This window comes from Marmota marmota, unplaced genomic scaffold (genome assembly GCF_001458135.2).
Source record: "Marmota marmota marmota unplaced genomic scaffold, marMar, whole genome shotgun sequence".
NCBI classification, from domain to species: Eukaryota; Metazoa; Chordata; class Mammalia; order Rodentia; family Sciuridae; genus Marmota; species Marmota marmota.
The window spans coordinates 13,786,684-13,807,126 of NW_025999960.1; the positions used below are offsets into that span (position 1 = coordinate 13,786,684).

Consider the following 20,443-nt stretch of genomic DNA (forward strand, 5'->3'; position numbering starts at 1 on the left):
GTGCCAGTCACTGCCCAAGCACATGGACCAATTATGTACGCCCCAGGGAATTGACTGTCCTACCTCCTATTTGTTTGATTGGCATGTTATGATCACAGAAGTCAAATAAACTGAAGGAGCACTGTCATGTAAATTATACGAAATACACTTCCTAGACACATTCCAGGATTTTGGTGTAAGAGAAGTCTCCAGGGGCTTGGGATGTGGCTCAAGCAGTAGCGCGCTCGCCTGGCATGCGTGCGGCCCGGGTTCTATCCTCAGCACCACATACAAAGATGTTGTGTCCGCCGAGAACTAAAAAATAAATATTAAAAAAAAAAAAATTCTCTCTCTCTCTCACTCTCACTCTCTCTAAAAAAAAAAAAGAGAGAAGTCTCCAATGAACCCAAAAGACCAACCCTTGGGAGGTCCCCTGCAGCACTAACCAGGGCCTCCTCCAAAGCTGCCTACCCATACAAATCCTGCCTTTGTTGATTAGCCTACTGCAAAATATGGATATACTAAAGCCTTAATCTGATCAGGCTGCTATAACAAAATATCATAAACTGGGTAGTTTATAAACAACAGAAGTTTATTTCCCAGTTCTGGAGAATGGGAAGTCCAAGATCAAGGCAGATTAGGTATCTGGTTACAACCTTACATAACACATGGGGGTAGGGCAGCTCTCTGGGGCCTCTTTATAAGCGCACAAATCCTGAGCCCTCATGATCTAATCAAAAAAGGCCCCACTTCTAATACCATTACAGTGGTAATTAGATTTCAACATACAGACTTTGGGGAGACAAAGTCTGACTATGGCAAGCAGATAGATATGAACATTTATTAAATAAAATTATCTAGAGGCCTTTTTTGCTAATTTCAAACTCCACAGTCAGCATCAGCATCAGATTCCCAGATACTTCAGCTGTTCCTATGTTAGACAACAGCCTTTTTCAGAGAGGAGGGATGTGAGGAATTCTGACCCCTTGCTGCTACTAGGCTAAAATGAGGACAGCATTTGGACTGCTCCCTGAAATTAAAAGGTATCACCTGCCTTGTTAAAAGCCTTGAAGCTAGATGGGCTGCTATTGGGACTAAGCTGAAGTGAGGTTATTCATTCTCACGGTTAAGGGTTAGGGCAGGGGTTGTTTCAAACTTATTAACAATCATGTTAAAATGATTTTTGGCTAAGCCTTCCTACTACCCCAAATTATTCAACAAAATGTCATCAAGTCAATCAAGATAATCTATACCATGTGTAACCTCATCTTTAAGTGATTACACTGAAAAAGTTATGAGAGGTAAAATTCTCCTGCAAATTTGAGTTGAGGATCCTGTATTAAATACCCACAATAAATGATTAGGCTAGATTGTCACCTAATCTAGGGAAAATGGTGGTAATCTAAATAGGTTAATCAATAAACTTAGCTGAGCCTCTGTTGTGGCCAAGGCCAATGTTTACACTAATAGTATATAAGATAATTTCACAACCCTTCAGGAACTTAAAATCTAATTAGGTAGTCAGGGCATATACACAAGAAAAATAAACAAACGAAAAGCAAATGGAAAGAGAATGTAGCCAGTCAACTCAAACCCTACTCCACACATGACCTCCAGCGTGTAACTGCCCACAACTATGGCTAGTCAAGGAGCCCTTAACTACACGAGCTTCACCTGTGCCTTTTTGTGTTCCTGCATCATCTATCTCCAATTTCATATCAATTGCTGCCTCCTCTTCCCTGTCCCATCCAGTCTGACTCAGAATTGCCATTCTGTACTCCAGGGGTGCCCTCTCCAAACCTTATCAGGGCACTCGTGACACTGTTCCACAATTGCTCATGTGACTCCTGACTGCACTGTGAATTACTGGGGAGCAAAACTGTTTTCTCCTGTGTTTAGTCCCCAATGGGCACATTATACGCTCAAGAAATGTCCAAATTGATGAATAAATGCCAATCCTGATCTTCCCTCCTAAACATATTTTAACTTTATTTTAAATCTGCCTTTTCTCTATACCTCCAAGGAGACAATACAGTATAGAATGGTCACTGAGTATTTAGCCTCTGAAATCAGACTGATATAGTAACTTTGTTCCATTACTTGTTAGTAAAGTGATAATGAGCAAATTATATAACCCACATATGCCTCAATTTCCTTATTTGTAAAATGAAGCCCCTGGTTCCCTATCACTTTCAGAAAACTGACCTCTTTTGTCACTTTAAGAAAGCCCTTCATGATTTGGCTCCAATTCCCTCGCCCCTCTGCTTACAGCCAAGCCCCAGACTCTCTACTGCCTACAAATCCCTCAATGTGTCCTATTCTCACAGCCCTCCATTCCAGGCTGTTCTATCAAGACCATGATTTCTGCTTGGTCACCTGGATTATTCTTTCTAATCCTTCATCTCTGAACCTAGATGTCACCTCTTCCATGGTTACATCATGGCCTCAAGTGAAACGAAGGCCTCAGTTTAAATCCTAGCTATATCATTTACAGGTAACATGACCCTGAGGGATTAGTTTGCTTCTCTTGGCTTCCTGTTTGCTACCTGTAAAATGGAAATAGAAAGAACCTACCAGGTAGAGTTGCTGTGAGGATTAAACAAAAAGCATCTCCCCCAAGAAAAGACCACAGAGAGTCTTAATACTTGCTAGTTACTACTATTGGCCCTAGGAACTTTCCTAAGCACTTTTAATACTCACATGATGCCTTATAGGAAATAAGAGGTTTAGAGCTGTCAAGTAACTGCCCCAAGCATTAACTTCCAACATCAGAGTCAACACTTGAACCCAGAACCTCACAAGCAGAAAAGGTTTGGAAAACAGGATGAGAGTTAGAGAATGTGTGGGGCTTGCTCAAGGACTCATGATCAGTTACTGCTCTATGCTCAACCAGATCTGATTCTAAAATGATAGCTGAATTGTGATTTGAAAGTCTTATAAACTACAAGCATCATAAAATAAGATTTGGGGAGATAAAAATGGTAAAGTCCTTCAGAGAAGCTGAGAAACCCGGCTTGGTTCCCACCAGTGGATGAAGGAATTCTTTAATTTAGGCAAAAAAAAGGGCAACTATCTTTTTATCTACCTAATTCCCTGTATATAGCTGTATGAAGCAGCTTTGTCACAGTTACAAAAATTCATGAAAATACAAAAACGTAATATTTATGAACACTAAAGAATATATCTAAATGTAACATTTTAAATGATTTATAAAACAAAATGCTGATTCTTACAAATGTGCCATTATTTATATTTTTATTTTTAGAAAGACTTACAAATAGTTCACCAGAATACAATTCTCACATTTCACTTTATAGTTAATTAATTTATGTCCAAAGTGAGTCCTTTTCTATATGGTTTCTGAAAAAGCAAAACACTTTATATTTTCAGTAGAAAAAAATTTACATGTGGAAGTCAAAAACAATACTTTTAGTAAAAATAGATGTCAACCACCATATCTTTTCTTGAGTTCTTCAACAGAATTATCTTTCAATCCTGATTTGTCTATGTGATTGAACAATACATGTGCAACTGAAAGAGAAAAAAAAATCCATTTTAATCTCATTTTCAAAAAAACTAAGCAAAATGTGAACTACAAGAAGTAATCTGATCTGTCAAATAAAAGTTTTTTATATTTTAAAAGCAATAATTAAAATTACTTATAAATTCCAACTCACATATTTAAAAAGCCAACCTGAGAATGAAAATTACAATAATTCAACAATGTTTCTTTCCAAAATATTTTGTTTTAACAGTACAAAATTTCCCTTATATCGTTAATGATATTAACCTTACAGAATAAACTTAATTTATTCTATAACAGCCTAAAAAGTTTTTGCCCTAACAAATATACTTTTTAAAATATTTTTTTTAGTTGTTGATGGATATTTTATTTATTTATATGTGGTGCTGAGAATCAAACCAGTGCTTCACACATGCTAGGCAAGCACTCTGCCACTGAGCCACAACCTCAGCCCCACAAGTATACTTTTATTTACTTAATATTTTTATTTCAATTTTAGATCTTTTTAAAACTTTATATCATTACTATAAATTGAAAATCAGCAATAATATCTATGAAATCACATTTGATGGGCTAGTAATACATTTTTAGATTAAATAATAAAATACATAAATACTAAAGGTTTAAAAAAAAAAAAAGATTTGTCTATGAATCATAAAATCATCATTCTTACCTGAGTGGTCTATACTCAACTTTGGAAAACATAGTTCATGTGAGAACTATGAACAGCTATTAATGATAATGGCAATATAAATATGGATAACAGCAGCTATCTTCACGGAATGCTTAATTACATGCCAGAACCATTCCAAATGCTTCTCATGTTTAACTTAGCACACAGTTGTGACCCAACCAAGACACAGTTGGTAGGTTGGTCTAAAGAGCAAGCTTACATTCTTCAAGTACACTCTGAACATAATATCACATTAGAGGGACAAGAAATCATTCAACACTTCTATATTGAAAGGCTATTATGTACTAGCACTGAAGCCTACTGACCAAGGTAAACAAAGTTCCTGCTCTCATGGAGCTTTTGTTCTGTTAGGGAAAAAGAAATAATAAACATATACATGAAACACTCTCAGTTATGTGTTAGGAAAAAAAAAAATCAAGCAGGATTAGAAAACAAAGTGAGGGGCAATGATGGGAGGTGGACAGTCATTTTAACCAGAGTTGGTGAAGAAAGTGTCTGTGAGGTGAAACTCAAAGAAGCCAGGAAGCACCAAGGTGAAAAAGACACATAGGAAAGTCTAAATTCTAGGCTGAGGGAACGAATATAAAGTCCCTGAGATTAAAGTAAGTTTGGCAGTTTAACATATTAAAAGATGTAAAGCCAGCAAGTTGGGGGTGGAGTAATTAAAAAAAAAAAAAAAACATGGCAGCCCGGCATTGTGGTACACGCCTGTTATCCCATTGGCTCCCAGGCTGAGATAAGAGGAGTTCAAAGCCAGCCTCAGCAATCACAAGGCACTAAGCAACTCAGTGAGACCCTGTCTCAATAAAACACAAAATAGGGCTGGGGATGTGGCTCAGTGGTTGAGTGCCCCCAAGTTCAATCCCTGGTCTCCACCTGCCCACCCCTCGCCAAAAAAAAAAAAAAAAGAACAAATGGCAGATGATGAGGTCAGAACAGCAATAATAGTGACATATCTGGAATTTCACAGAATGGTTTTGGTTAACTAAAAATAAAGCAGAAGCTTTAGGATTAAATTCTATTTTTAAAAAATCTCTAAATTACATGTCCACTTTCCAAAGTACAAGAGTATTTTTCTTATTAAGAATCATTTATTTCGGGGTAAAAATGGGAGTTCATAACCCACTTGAATCAAAGTGTGAAATATGATATATCAAGAACTATGTAATGTTTTGAACAACCAACAATAAAAATTAAAAAGGAAAAAAAAAGAATCATTTATTCATTTCTAGAAATAAAGAGTAAGAAAAGGAATCAAGTATGTTTAATATAGGAGTTATCTAAAAATGATACACTGAGCTTTTGCTAATTTTTAAAATTAAAAAAAAAAAAAAACTGATTAGTCCTATATTTGATTTTGCTTTTCCCTGAAACCAGTATATAGCCCAAAAATGAAGTTTTCACAGTTCGATTTTACTTTAATTAAGATTTCCCAAAACTGACCCTTCATGCCAAAGACTGACATGTGAAAATAAATAAGAGATGTGAAAATACAAAAGGGACATAATTCTTCAAGCTCATTACCTGCCATTCTTTACCCCTCAAATCTATAATCCAGTCACAGTACATTTTTAATTCTCTGAACTTTGCTCTTTCCTGCCTCAGTACTTCTAGCATGCATCATTCCCTTAGTCCAGAACTCTTCCCTACTCCTTCATCTAACTGACTCCTGAACTTCTTTGAAAATTTAGCTGAAACAAACTCAAGAAAATAAATTATCTCCCTCAAAATGGATTAGACATTAGGCCCATACTGGCCCAACAGTTACATGTTCCATGATGGCAAGAATTCAACTATTATGCCACATACCACACTTCTAAGAAGAGCCCAGAAGTGGACGGTCAGGGTTCAAATCCTGGGTGTTTCTTTAACTATGAGACCTTGGTCAAATTCCTTAACCTCTCTACTGGACAGTTTTTTCTTCTATAAAGAACAAATGGCATATCTTATATACAGACATATGATAAATTGTAGTATAAAGGTGTATTAAGAATTGTAATGCAAAAAATAATAATAAGAGAGCTCATGTAAAAAAATGTAAAATAGATTTGACTATTTTGACAAATGTAAAATCATTTGACTTAATATTTTCATTACTTGTATATATAAACACTTATATATTTATTCTTAAAGAAAAGAAAGAACAAATGCCTGGCCCATTAATTAAAATTATAATTTTAAAAATGAAAATTAATTAAATTTTTAATTAAAATTAAAAACTAAAAATATAATTTTTAAAAATTAGTTGCCTGTAATCCCAGCAATCCGGGAGACTAAGGCAGGAGGATCACAACTTCAAGGCCAACCTCAGCAACTTAGCTAAGCCCTGTCTCAAAATAAAAAATAAAAAGGTCTGGGGAGGTGGTTTGGTGGTTAAGCACCCCTGGGTTCAATCTCTAGTACAAAAAAAAAAAGAAAAAAGAAAAAACACCAGAGAGAACAATAATAGCAATAATAGTACCTACACTTGCTACTACTGTCAGGATTAAAAATATAATTTTAATTGTACTTAATTTAACTGCACTTCAATTAACAACTTAATGTAATTATAATTAACTTACATGTAATTGCATATACCTTGTAAATAAAGTCTGTTGTCATTCTTTGAACAGTAAAGGAACATATAAGAATAACTAGAAACAGAAAAACCTTTTAGAACTTACTCTTTTTCTCAGATTCTGACATAAACATTACTGCCATATCAAACCTTTTTAGTTCAGAAAGTCTTTGTAAGATTTCAAAAATAAGTGATGGCTTTTCTTTCCTGAAATAATCCAAAAAATAAAAACCAATAATCAGTTAAAAGTAACTCATTTAATTCTGTTTACTAATACAATATTTCTAATTATACACAAATAAGATTGTCACTTTTTATATTTTCCCTGGATACTGTTTATATTTTAAGTCCCCAAATGATAAAATTTCTCAAAATCAGCCAAAGAAATTATAATATTCTTAAATGAGAGCTTAGTAGAGAGAAACCATTATTCTAACGCTGGTCATTTCCACATCCTACTTCTCTACAAAAAAAATTAAATCCATGGCTGGAGTTGTGGTTCAGCAGTAAAGTGCTCACCTAGCATGTGCGAGGCACCCTGGGTTTGATCTTCAGTACCATATAAAAATAAATAAAATAAAGGTATTGTGCTCAACTACAACTAAAAAAACAGGAAAAAACAAAAAAAAAAACACATTTTCCTCCCACTTAAGCTTTCACCCTTTTGTCTATACTTGTCATATCTTTATAACTTCTGTAATGTTAAAATTTACTAGAAAGTTAATTTTGCTATGTATAAAATATTAATGTCAAAGAATGAATTTTCCAAATCACAGTATTACAATATGAGAGCATAATTAAAATATTCAACTTACTCAATGTAAAAGTCATGCAGAATTTTAATGATTTGGTTGAATATATCTGGATCTAGATTCTTCTGAAACAACTTAGGATACAATGATGGTTCAATTTGCTTGGGAAAAACAGAAAATTAAATTGTGGCAACATTCACATTGCACAAATTATTTATAAACTGTTTAAACAAAAGTAGTTAGAATAATTATAGGGCTGGGGTTGTGGCTCAGCGGTAGAGCGCTTGCCTAACATGTGCGAGGCCTTGGGTTCGATCCTCAGCACCACATAAAAATAAACAAAATAAAAGTATTATGTACAACTAAAAAATAAATATTAAAAAAAAGAATAATTATAATGCATTAATATCTAATAAATATAAATGGGACCACATTTAAATGCAATTCTGAGAGAACAACAAATGATAATCTGTTTCAGTAAGGGGAAAAAAAATAATCAAATGAACATACAGACACCACTCTACAAGGGACAACCTGTACTTTCAAAGAGGAAGAACTAGATAGAACTAGAAATATTTAAAAGGAAAATTAAATGAGATAACAAATTTGAAATGACAGTTTATTACCTAATTCTAAGGGAGCTAGATACTATCATTATACTTGAAAAACACTATGTTAATCTATTATTCAGTTCTATTATTATTAAGTTCTATTCTAATCTATTATTTAGTGCTTTTTAATCATAAGAACTAAAGTTCTTATGATTCAATTCTGTATCTTGGAGCAAATAAAAACTCATTTGTTTTCAGGAAAATAATTGTCTAAACATTGCGAATTACTTGACACACAGAAGTCATTCAATGTATTTCAGCTTGAAGGATGAAAGATTAAGCATAAGCTATATGAGAAATAAAATTACACTGAGTTATTTTAGACATTAGAATTTAACACAGAACCTATTTCCAAAGTTAAAAACCAAGGTTTCCTGGTTGCAAATATTTTAAAATGTTCTGGCAAGATGATGATATGTATTAAGCAAGGGGAGAAGCATTTTCTAATATTATGTCATTCAAAAAGCAAATATTATAGCACTATTATAAAGTTCTTAGACCTTTTACTTCCAAGAATTACTAGCTTCCTCTCTCTTACCTTTAAATACTGATACAACATATCTGGAGAACCTTTCAGTTGTCTGAAATCAGATTCAAGCTGGAATGAGTTGGCAGGAACTGGAGGCAGAGCAGATGTGACAAACTTAGCAGGTACTTGTTCTCCCTTTATAGAAATCTTCTCACTCAAAGACTGGCTAATGTCCTGTTTCAAACTGACTCGAAGTCTGAAATATTTCAGAGGCATCAATCAAACAATTAGAAATGAATCATAAATAGTCAAAGCTCAATAAAGAAAATTGCACTAGAGATTTTTAAGTTTCTAATGTATTAATGTTATTTATTTGTATTCTACAGGTATTAAATTCTTTTGACTAATAATATATATATATAGATTTGAAAAAAAAAAAGACTATGCCCCTGCAAATTTTCATATTCTAGCTATACAATGACTATTCTCATCTGTTAGGTCACTAGCCTGGTCAGCCTTTGAGAACACCATCTCTACTGCAGGACTGCATCAAAAAAAATCTCACAACTCAGCCTTTCAGAAATACAAGCATTTCTAAGAAGAAAATGCTTCTTCCTTTTGTTTTACAAAAGCTACCCAATTATTATATTCCCACCAATCCATATTATCTCTTCAAGTAAAAGTATCACTAACGTTCAAAGTTTAAAATAAAACAAAAAAGTGAAAATTCACAGGTTTGCTGAATGGCAATGTAAGACTATCTATAAGATCATATGTGGGCTTGGATTATGGCTCTGTGACAGAGCACTTGCCTAGCACCAGGATCCTCAGCACCACATATAAATAAATAAATAAAGGTACATCAACAACTAAAAAAAAAATTTATATGTAATACTAAACAGTAACCCAAAATAAACCTAATCAGTCTGTATCATCTATATTTTTATATTCAGGAAACTCATGGAATTATTTAATCCCAAATTTAATTCCAAAATTTAAAGAGTGCCCAACCATCTTCAATATTAATGGGTATAGAAAATAGGGGCTGGCCTTCATTAGATGAATGTATAAAAAAAAATTGTGGCATATATACACAATGGAATATTACTCAGCAATTAAAAAGAATAAAATCATGACATTTGCAGGTAAATGGATGGAGTTAGAGAAGATAATGCTAAGTGAAGTTAGCCAATACCAAAAAACCTAATGCCGAATGTTTTCTTTGATGTAAGGAAGCTGATTCATAGTGGGATAGGGAGGGGGAGCATGGGAGGAATAGACAAAACTCTAGGTAAGGCAGAGGGGTGGGAGGGGGCATGGGATAATTAATGATGGTTGAATGTGATGATCATTATTATCCAAAGTACATGTATGAGGACACAAATTGGTGTGAGTATACTATGTATACAACCAGAGATAAGAAAAATTGAGCTCTCTATATGTAATAATATTTGTAATGCATTCCGCTGAAAGAAAAGAAAGAAAGAAAGAAAGAAAGAAAGAAAGAAAGAAAGAAAGAAAGAAAGAAAGAAAGAAAGAAAGAAAGAAAATAGGGGCTGAGACTGGGGCTCAGTGGTAAAGGGCTCGCCTAGCATGTGCGAGGCGCTGGGTTCGATCCTCAGCACCACATAAAAAGAAATAAAAAACAAAGTATTGTGTCCAACTACAATTAAAAAATATATATTTTTAAAAAAAGAAAATAAAGGTAATATCTTGGGCTAGTTTTGTGGCTCAGTGGTATTGCACTTATCTAGCACGTGTGAGGCACTGGGTTTGAACTTCGGTACCACATAAAAAAATAAGTAAACAAAATAAAGGTATTATGTCCAACTACAACTAAAAATATTTTTAAAAAAAAGAAAAGTAGAATCTAAATTCTGCATTTTTTTATGGATCTTCCTTTAAAAAATTAAAATTTTTTGTTCAATTAAATAGTAAAATATATACACTGAAGTTCTAGAAAAGAAAATCAACAAAATCAATTTGATTAAGGCACTTTCTTATATCTACATTATCTCTGAAAACTGTGCTCCAATAAAGGAATAAGTGATTACTGTTAAACAAAATCTTTCTCACTGTAAAAACAAATAAAAGAAAATTAGAACCTAAAGTGAGACAGTTCAAAAAACTGCAGTAAGTCAAAAGTCTTCTTAGTAATATCAATTTTCTACTGGAATTACTGTCATTCTAGATGATTAGCAAATAACAGTACTTCTACTCACGGCAAGGCTGAAGTATCATTGATTTCTTCTATTTTCAAAACTTTTGCTCGTGGAGTATCACTTGGGGGCAAAAGGTCATCTTGGCTTGAATTCTTTTTACCAGCAGTGCCTGTGGCTGCTATTACGTTTGCTAGATTAATAGGATTACCCTCTGGAGCAGCAGCAGTAGTGCTATCTGGCACATCAATAGTCTGTATCAAATTACCAGTTTCTTCAATAATAACCTTCTTGAGTGGTTTCTAAAACAATTAAAATCAATTCTTTAAATCAACATATTAGCGGTTTCCCATTTTAAGGTCACAAGTTAAAAGATGCTGTGTTCTTACAGCTAATATCCCAGTTGTAAGTAAATTTAATTTGGTGGCTAAACAGACTTAGGAATTACACTCTGAGAATACAAAGAATAAAAAGCTATGCACCTCTCCTACACAAGATTAAAATGGAAAAGAAAGACACAAATGCATAAGTAATTCTGAGGGAATGGATGTGCATAAAAGAAGAAAGCACAAAATGCCAAGAGAATTCAGAAAGGAAAAGTAAACAGTGGAATCAGGGAAGCCTTCACAGAAGGAAACAGCACAGGGGAATGGCCAAGGGCAAGGCTGCTACAAGTCCAAGGGCAGGGAAGCAGTCCAGTGTGGCTGTCACAAGGGCAGAGGTGGTACAAAAAAAGCCTGAGATGGGGCTGGGGTTGTGGCTCAGTGGTAGAGCGCTTGCCTTGCACGTGTGAGGCCCTGGGTTCGATTCTCAGCACCACATAAAAATAAATAAATAAAATAAAGGGATAAAAATTTCTTTAAAAAAAAAAGCCTGAGAGGCTGCTTAAGGACAGTTAATACAGATACCTATGTGCCATGTCAAGGAGTTTGGACTTGATCCTTGAGGCAATAGAGCAAAGAAAATATATTAACACAACACCAGCACGGTTTAACTTGAGGCAAGTAGAACAAGGAAAGACAATAACACATTGTATCTGAAACAGACTAACTACAATCTCTGCATATGTAGTAGATGAATTAAACCAGCCCTGGATTATAGATTTGCCAAATAATACTTACAAAATTGGTCAGTGTTATCCATAATGGTTTTCTAATTTAAAATAAATGGCATTCACTATTTACTTTGATCATTACAAGTATCAAATATTTTCAATTTCTCTTATACTTATGGTATTATTTTATATTTAGTAAAACAAAACACTATTCTTGACTATATCATCACACCAGACATTAAGGAGCTACTACTATACCACGAGGGGTATTTGAAAATAAAAAAGGCAAGAAAGCTCCTTCTAAAATTGACAAATATTGATAAACAGTTGTAGCTATAGTAAAATAGTTTACTCTATTTTTGTATAAATTCCAAATCTGATTTTAAAGAGAAAAACTTAACATGCTCATACTGTTCATTTCAAATGCAGAGTTGAATTATAAATGATAAATTATGAGTATTAAAAACTTCTGACAAATTACATTCAATGTCAAAACTAGACATTCCATTAGCATGGCTAAGAGCTAATGGTAGCAACTAAGTGTTTCTACATAAAAAAAAGCTAAAAAGCAAATCTGAAACACAATCCTCTTGGCAATTCTGTTTTAAAGGACAATTATATTAAGGCCTTTTCCTTGATGATAACTGTATCAATCAGTTTTCTATTAAGACATTGACCAAGAATGGACATGTGTTAGTATTAAAAATGTATAAATATACAATAAATTCTACTATGTATAATTATAACATGCTAATAAAAAAGTCGATTTTGAAAAATAAAAGAATAAAAACTAGACAATAATTTCTGACAAGCAACAGTATGAATTAAGTCATTGTGGTCCATTTAAAGCCAAATTCTTTCATTGACAAGACATGTATAAACATGATTCTAATTAATGTTTTTCTTAATGGTCTCTAACCCATGTAGACCAATAGGTTCTGAGAGTCACTGAGGGCCACTGATGACAGGGGCAGAGGTTGCAGGTAGAGTATGCTGGTTATAGTTGTAAACCATAAGATACTTTTACTGAAAGAAAAAAAAAAAAAAAAAACTAAGAAAATATAAAAGGTTTAATCCACTCCTTTTTAAAAACTATGGCTCAGAAGTATAACATTTATTTAGTTCTGTATTTTGGCCATTTCAAGGGAAAATAAAGAACAAACTGTAAGTCAAAAAGAGATAATGGGTCCAGGGAGAAAGGTGAACTTTTGACGTGGAGAAACAAAAGTGTTTTTGTTTTTGTTTTTTAAATAACTAAAAAAAAAAAAAATAGTTTAGCAGATCAGGAAAAACTTTGATTTACTACCACCTAATAGGCTCCTGTGGGTCCCTGGTGAGATTTGCTGAAAGTACTCCCAGGCTCCCAGGCCCTGAAGCAAACTCTCCTGGCCTATCCTCTCACTTGAATAACCCAAGGCACACACACTCTCTCTCTCTCTCTCCAACATCCCACACTACTTCCCTTCATATAAACTAATCTGAGTTATTCTACATTTAAGGAGAAAACCCCAAAATAATAGGGTTTAGATAACTTGTTTAAGATTTCAAAGTTTATAAAGTGGGGCTCAAATCAAGTCTCAAAGGTATTATACCAAACTTCTAACTTCTGTTTTTTTAAATAATCATTGCCCATTTATTATCGTAGAGATCTATTATAAAAATAAACGGCAATTATTTCCCTTCTCAGTAGGATACTAATTTTCTTTGTGTTAGATTATTTATAAAATACTTTACTACCAGCTCTCTTATTTCATAAAGATTTTGAGATACTGTCACAGAATAAATTCATGCTACATTTTCATAATTATTAATATAAACTGATTTTTAAAGTCAAGGAGAGGAGAACCTAACAAATTAATGAACGTTATTCAGGTATAATCGTCATGAGACATTACATATACTGATACTTGATTTATCCTATGGCAAAATCTTTATAATTATGGACAGCAATACTATCAAAGGACTTTTTTAAGTGTGCAAATTAATTTTCGTGAAAAAGCCTTATAAAGATGTAAGTTTCCAGGAATGGTGGCACACACCTGTAATCCCAACAACTTGGGAAGCTGAAGCAGGAAGATTACAAGTTTCAGGCCATCCTTAACAACTTAGTGAGACCCTCAACAACTTAGCAAAACTCTGTCTCAAAATTCAAAAAATAAAAAGAGCTGGGGATGTAGCTCAGCGGTAAAGCACCTGGGTTTAATCCCCAGTACCAAAAAAAAAAAAAAAAGAAAAAAAGATGTGAAAGTTTAAATCATATTTACTAAAAAAGAACAGAATAGCAGCAAATGAATATAATACACGAAACAATTAATACAATATAATACACAGAAACAAAGAATCATGCCTGGCACTTGAAACACATGAAACCAGTATTAGCCAGAAAATACATGAATGCAAACACAGCAGGAACACTGGGAAAGTATTAAATTAAGAAATCAACTATCTGAAGTTTGTTTTGCTATATTCATATAAGATATGAATATAGCAAAACAAACTTCCTGTCCTTTATAAAAGGGGGATAAAAATATCTGCTCAAACTTCCTTATAAAATTATTATTTCTAGCAAAGACTCATCCATGAATAACTGTTACTTCTGTGGATCAGAGAAAGGATCTTTATCAGTAATGGGCACATAATAAGGTTTTTGGGTAAAGAAACTTTCAATTTCCCTGATCTGGTTGGTGGTTTTATGTGTGTTCACTTTATAATTATTGAGTCTTAATTTTTGTTGTGTGTTTTTTTGTATGTATTTTATATCTTACAATTTTGATTTTACAAACACATATACTAAAAGTACTATATAAATGTTAGAAATTACCACTGAGTCACATCACACATATATAACATATATGTTTGCCTTAAATGAATTCAACTTTAGAGGTTCAATATAGACCTGCTAAATTCATGCTACTCTTTCTGTTCCAATATTACAGGGAAAAACTAGCCTTGTTGGACTTAATGATAAACTACAGTATGCCCAAAATAATGTGCAAGCTATTGCAATGAGAACTCAACCCCAGAAAAAAAGAGTAATAAAATAAAAAACATTTTATTGCTACAAAATGTGAAACTGGCCAGGTGCACTGTAATCCCAGTGGCTGGGGAAGTTGACACAGGAGGATCTCAAGTTCAAAGCCAACCTTAGCAACTCAGCAAGACCCTGTCTCTAAATAAAACACAAAAATGGGCTGGAGATGTGGTTCAGTGGTTAAGCGCCCCTGGATTCCATCCTTAGTACCAAAGAGAAAAAGAAAATATGTAAAATTTTTATAAGAAAATTGTGTAAAGATATTTAAATAAAATACTAAATTAAGTTACTCTAGAAATCTAAACATTTGAATTTTCTCTAATTTTATTATGCCAATAATCCTAGGAAGCATTTCTTTAAGATTCTAAAAATAACTCAGGAAAAAGCTTTCAACATTTTTTTTTAGTTTGTTTTTTCAATAGTTTGCTTCTAATTCTATTAATAAAACACAGATATTTAAATGACAAGGAAAAAAAGTGCTTTACTTACAACTGATCCAAGATGAGGTGGATTATCAATGGGTTTTACCACATTTTGTCTTTGTGTGGAATCAAGAAAGACATCATCCCAGTGTCCTTTCTCAATTAATTCCTTCAAAATAAATTTGAATTTTGAGTTAATTATGTAACCAATATATGAACTTGTGTTTCAGAAAATATGACTATACTGAGGTGAAAGAAATACCTTTTTAATTCTAGAAAGTTCAGTTACTGCTTGCTTATTTCCAGGCTCCAGAAGTAACACAGTTTCAAAATCTAAAGTGAATTAAAGAAAAACACAACAAGGGAGTAAAAATATTTAATTAAGTTCAAGACATGATACATTTAGTTAGTAATCCCATTTTTGTCTCAAGAAGTTTTTTTCACTCAGTACACTAGGTAACAGGTGAGCAATAATAAAGACATATTTACTATGTGCTGCTCTATTTATTGTATATGAAATTTCATGTAACCTTCACTATAATTTCATTTTACAGATAATACAACTGAGGCCTAGACATCATTGAATTTACCAAAGCTCATGCTGCTAAAGAAGATAGAGTAACTTACCAAACAAAACAGAATTAGAAAATTCCCTACCCTGAAATGGATGCAGTTAGAAAAGATAATGCTAAGTGAAGTTAGCCAATCCCAAATAAACAAATGCCGAATGTTTTCTCTGATATAAGGAGGCTGATTCATAGTGAAATAGGGAGAGGGAACATGGGAGGAATAGACGAACTCTAGATAGGGCAGAGGGGTTGGAGGGAAAAGGAGGCGGCATGGGGTTAGAAATGATGGTGAAATATGATGGGCATTATTATCCAAAGTACATGTATGAAGACACGAATTGGTGTGAATATACTTTGTATATAACCAGAGATATGAAAAACTGTGCTCTACATGTACAATAAGAATTATAATGCATTCCACTGTCATATATAAATTTAAAAAAAAGATAAAAATAGATCATGTTAAGACATTGGTTAGAAAAAAAGCGCTGTTTGCATTTTCAGCACCAGGGACTTCAATATTCCCAAAGCAAAGGGGGTGGGAGGAATTACTAACACTGGCAAAGTAGATTTTGTCAGCAATGTTTGGTGAATACTTTGGATGAGAAGGAGCTTCCAGCATTGTGACTTCTGTTCTTCTCAGGCAACTCCACTGTTTTCTCTTAAATTAGCATCCATTGCTCTTTTAAATATTATGTGGTGGGGAAAGTGTCTATATTGCATCTGTTCATCTAAAACTATGAATTGCTTTTATCACTGATTTCTAAAATACACCTGCACATAAAAGTTTGGGACAATTATTTTATTTCTGTCTCAACCTTCCATCAGATAAACTCTTCAAACACAAAATCATTACCTTTAAAAAAAAAGTCTCTCAATAAGTATGGACTTCTCTGATTTTTAAATTAAATGCTTCTTACAGAAAAAAAGAAACAAAGAAAGAAAATTCCCTACCCTGGATTATCACTCAGCCTTAAGAAGGAATGAAATTCTAATACAAACAACAACATGAATGAAAGATGAAGATGAGTTAAGTTAAATAAGCCAGATGAAAAGAGACGTATACTATTACAATTCTACTACTATCAGAAATTTAAAATAGTTAAATTCATAGAGAAAACAGAACAGTGGTTACTAAAGATAGAGGGTGAGGAGAATGAAGAGCTATTATTTAATGGGTACAGAAGTTTAGAATGGGGTGATAAAAGTTCTAGACATGGACAATGGTGTTAGTTGCATAATACTGTAAATACTTGATGCCAAACTATACACTTAAAATGGTTAAAATAGTAAATCCACTTTTATATATAATTTATTAAAAAAAAAACAGAAAACACTCATGGGTTGCAGCAAAAGCCAGATTTGAAGAGGAACTGCAATTAAAGTGCACAAATCAGAAAATTGAAAAAAGGCTGAAAATCAATTACAAAAGTATTGACCTCAAGAAGCTAAAAAAACAGCAAATTAAACCCAAAAAATAAAGAGTATAAATAAAAAAATTTAAAAATAAACACAAAGGAATCAAATCAATTCTTTGAAAAGACTAATAAAATGAATATCTGAGACAAGATTATAGAAAAATAAGAGGAAAAAAGCATAAAAAATAAAAAGGAATATCACTAAAGCCCTCACATTATCCTCCATCCCCTATCTACTGATTCTTTTTTTATTATTATTATTCCTGCCTTATTTTTACTTTTCCTTGTCATTTATAATCCAAAATTTTCAATAACATTGATTGGTAATTAGCCAAGAGAGTAGTATAAAGACTAATTGGGTGCACTATGGAAGGTATGGTCCTTCAAACCTACTCATAAGCACAACTGTACAGAAAAAAAAAAAAAAAAAAAAAAAAAACCTTTCTTAAGTTTAGCATCTTTGAACCATGGGAAAGCAACAAAAATCCCTGCTTTATACTTTGGGAGTCTCATCAGGATGAGTGTGTACATAAAGTTTTACCTTGTTTGGCCTCATTTATCTTTCCCAAAAATGTTCTTGCAGTTCCTCTTCTAGCAAAAGCTTTGGAGTAAGAGCCATCTAATAAAATGGCTTGTGTGCAGTCTCTTTCAGCTTCTTCATATCTATTGAACATAATAAAATTATCAACTGGAAAACATGCAGCTTACAGAAAATTTTCATAAAACTGAATTTCTAATTTAAAAAAAAAAACACATATCTAATTTCAATTACGAATTCCCACATCTGTATTTCAGGAGAAAGACTATTTTTTACATTTTTCATTCTCACTAAATCTTGTAACCATCTGGTAAGGAGGGAGAAGGTACCAAATTAAGGGAAAGTTAGAAGAAAGTCTGCTGGAAAGATGGAATTCACAGTGGTAAAATATAAGCTGAAGTAACAAAAGAGTATCACTGCTGGCAGGTCATCTCCTCTCCAACCCTCAATATGCACAGGTACTATGTTATAATTGGCATTAGTTTCCTCGTAAAATTTCACTAACCTTACCCATAATTTGAGTCGCTTAAGGAAAAACAACCCACAAAAAAGTAAAGATCTATTATGATAGCCTATCATCTGATATTTTGCATAAATACTACTCAGCCACGCAACTAGTAACAACTCAAATTGGGTTTGATTCTGTAACAAAAAACTAAAAAAAGCTTCACACACACACACACACACACACACACACACACACACACACACAGAAAGAGAACAAAAAACCCTCAGACCTTCCCATACATTCAAATGACATTAATGAATATTAATTTATTACAAATGATAACAGTACTGTGATTATGTATGAAATATCCTTTTCTTTGGAACAAATATCACAATGTCTGTTATTTTCTATATAATAATTAGGTGTGGGTAGGGAGGCTAAAACAAATACAACATAGAACATATGACCTGTTAAAAACTAGATGAGGAAGCCAGGTATTGCGGTGCACACCTATAATGCCAGCAACTCAGAAGACTGAGGCAGGAAGATCAAGTTCAAGGCCAGCCTCAGCAACTTAATAAGACCCTAACTCAAAATTTTAAAAGGCTAAGGATGTAGCTCAGTGATAAAACGGCCCTGAATTCAATCCCCAGTACAAAAAGAAACGAAATGTAGATAATGCATACATGAACTTACATTATTTTCATGACACTCTGGAAAGTTTCATATTAAAAAAAAAATTCCTATGATTATATTCTTCCCAAGGCCTAAATAAATGCCATCTTACCCTCACAACAAGATTCATGAATAAAATATGAATTTCTATTTTGGGCCCCACTTTTAAGAATAAAGTCAAACTCCTTTGCAGAGCACAAAGTCAGAGGCCTGATTCTTAGGCTTCTCTTTGACACTGTCCCCTGCATAACAGTCATGAACTTTCCCATTCCCACACCTTTGATGAATCTGTACTGGGACACTCACCCTGTTTATTCTCCTCACTAACCCATACTACTCTGAGAGCTCAGCTGGGTTTGAGCTCTTTAAGTTCTTCCCATGCATTCTTGCACCTGTTGAGAGCCATCCGTGTGCTATATGTGGACTATACCAGTATTGTAGCCTTTGAATAGGAAAATTTGGTATTTGGGAACTTCCTGTGGCAATCCCATAGGCTAAGATCGCCCAAATAGATGTGAATTTCTATTCAGCTCTACCTGGTCCCACACAGCACTGGAGATGGGGTAAGCTGCTGCAGCCACACAACCTCTCAGAGATGGGTATAACCTGCCAAGATGCCAATCAACTTTTGACTGTAAGACATCACGAAGCAAGACTCCTTCCCAGCTGCCACGATGGGGTTTATGTAGCAGATCTTATCACTGATGACAGGACGCAAGGAGATGAAGATGCCAAGCCCTACTGCTGCTGCAGGCTCGAGCCAGTGTTTTGTCCACCATGAACTCCCATAGAATAAGTCCCTCACAGCATTAACACAGTATATTCTAATAATTATGGTCACTTTTCCTGTCTCTTCCTCCAAACTCCAAGTTGTTTTAAAAAACTGTATATTTAATATCTGCACACTTAATATCTTCCATAGCACCTACCAGGACAACTGACGGATTCTGGCTCAATAATTGTTTGCTAAATAAATCAGAAAACTTCCAAACAGCCCAATGCAAAGACAATTTAGAAGATAAATATTTAGGAAGCCATTTTAATTGCATATTCAAAAAGTATGTTCTATTATACAGCTGAAGAAAATCCAAAAAATATTTTAAAACTGTAAAGTTTCCACACAAGTAAATTGTTTTTTGACAATGAACTGGTGTTAAGCTTTTTTTAAATTGTTAAATATCACTTGTGCACTCCAAGTATAACCTGGATTTAGAAAAATCCAATCTATAAACACCTTTTAGAAGATGTCAGAGAAGATAAACTAATCAAAAACAGAAATAGTAAAGATGATTAGTTCAGAAAACAGTCGTTTCCTACTTCCTTCCTAGTTCCTGAGCCCTACACCTCTTCTAACCACAAGTTCTAAGTGTTCACTCTGCTTGCTCTATTTCAACTCCATCCCTAATCAGCAGTAGGTGAACTCTATGCTAAACCATGTCTTAGCCCAGTCTGTTACAGAGCCATGATTCTACCTTATTTCTGTGACCAACCCTCAACACTATTTCCTATAGCAAGTATCTAATACTATTGGATCCTCTTCCTCT

General features: G+C 33.6%; 1 protein-coding gene across 4 annotated transcripts in view; it reads right to left on the reverse strand.

The window, feature by feature from the left end:
- Positions 1 to 3,217: 3,217 nt before the first annotated feature.
- Positions 3,218 to 20,443, reverse strand: part of Rpap3 (RNA polymerase II associated protein 3) — a 38,831-nt gene continuing 21,605 nt past the window's right edge. For all 4 annotated transcript variants that reach the window (XM_015493256.2, XM_015493257.2, XM_015493254.2 and 1 more), the window contains exons 10-17: positions 17,780 to 17,901; positions 15,514 to 15,584; positions 15,319 to 15,420; positions 10,808 to 11,046; positions 8,655 to 8,841; positions 7,569 to 7,666; positions 6,860 to 6,960; positions 3,218 to 3,510 (exon numbers count right to left, since the gene is read on the reverse strand). In XM_015493256.2, coding sequence (XP_015348742.1) covers positions 3,425 to 3,510; positions 6,860 to 6,960; positions 7,569 to 7,666; positions 8,655 to 8,841; positions 10,808 to 11,046; positions 15,319 to 15,420; positions 15,514 to 15,584; positions 17,780 to 17,901 — 1,006 coding nt within the window. In that variant the 3' untranslated portion in view covers positions 3,218 to 3,424. The remainder of the gene's footprint in view (positions 3,511 to 6,859; positions 6,961 to 7,568; positions 7,667 to 8,654; positions 8,842 to 10,807; positions 11,047 to 15,318; positions 15,421 to 15,513; positions 15,585 to 17,779; positions 17,902 to 20,443) is intronic.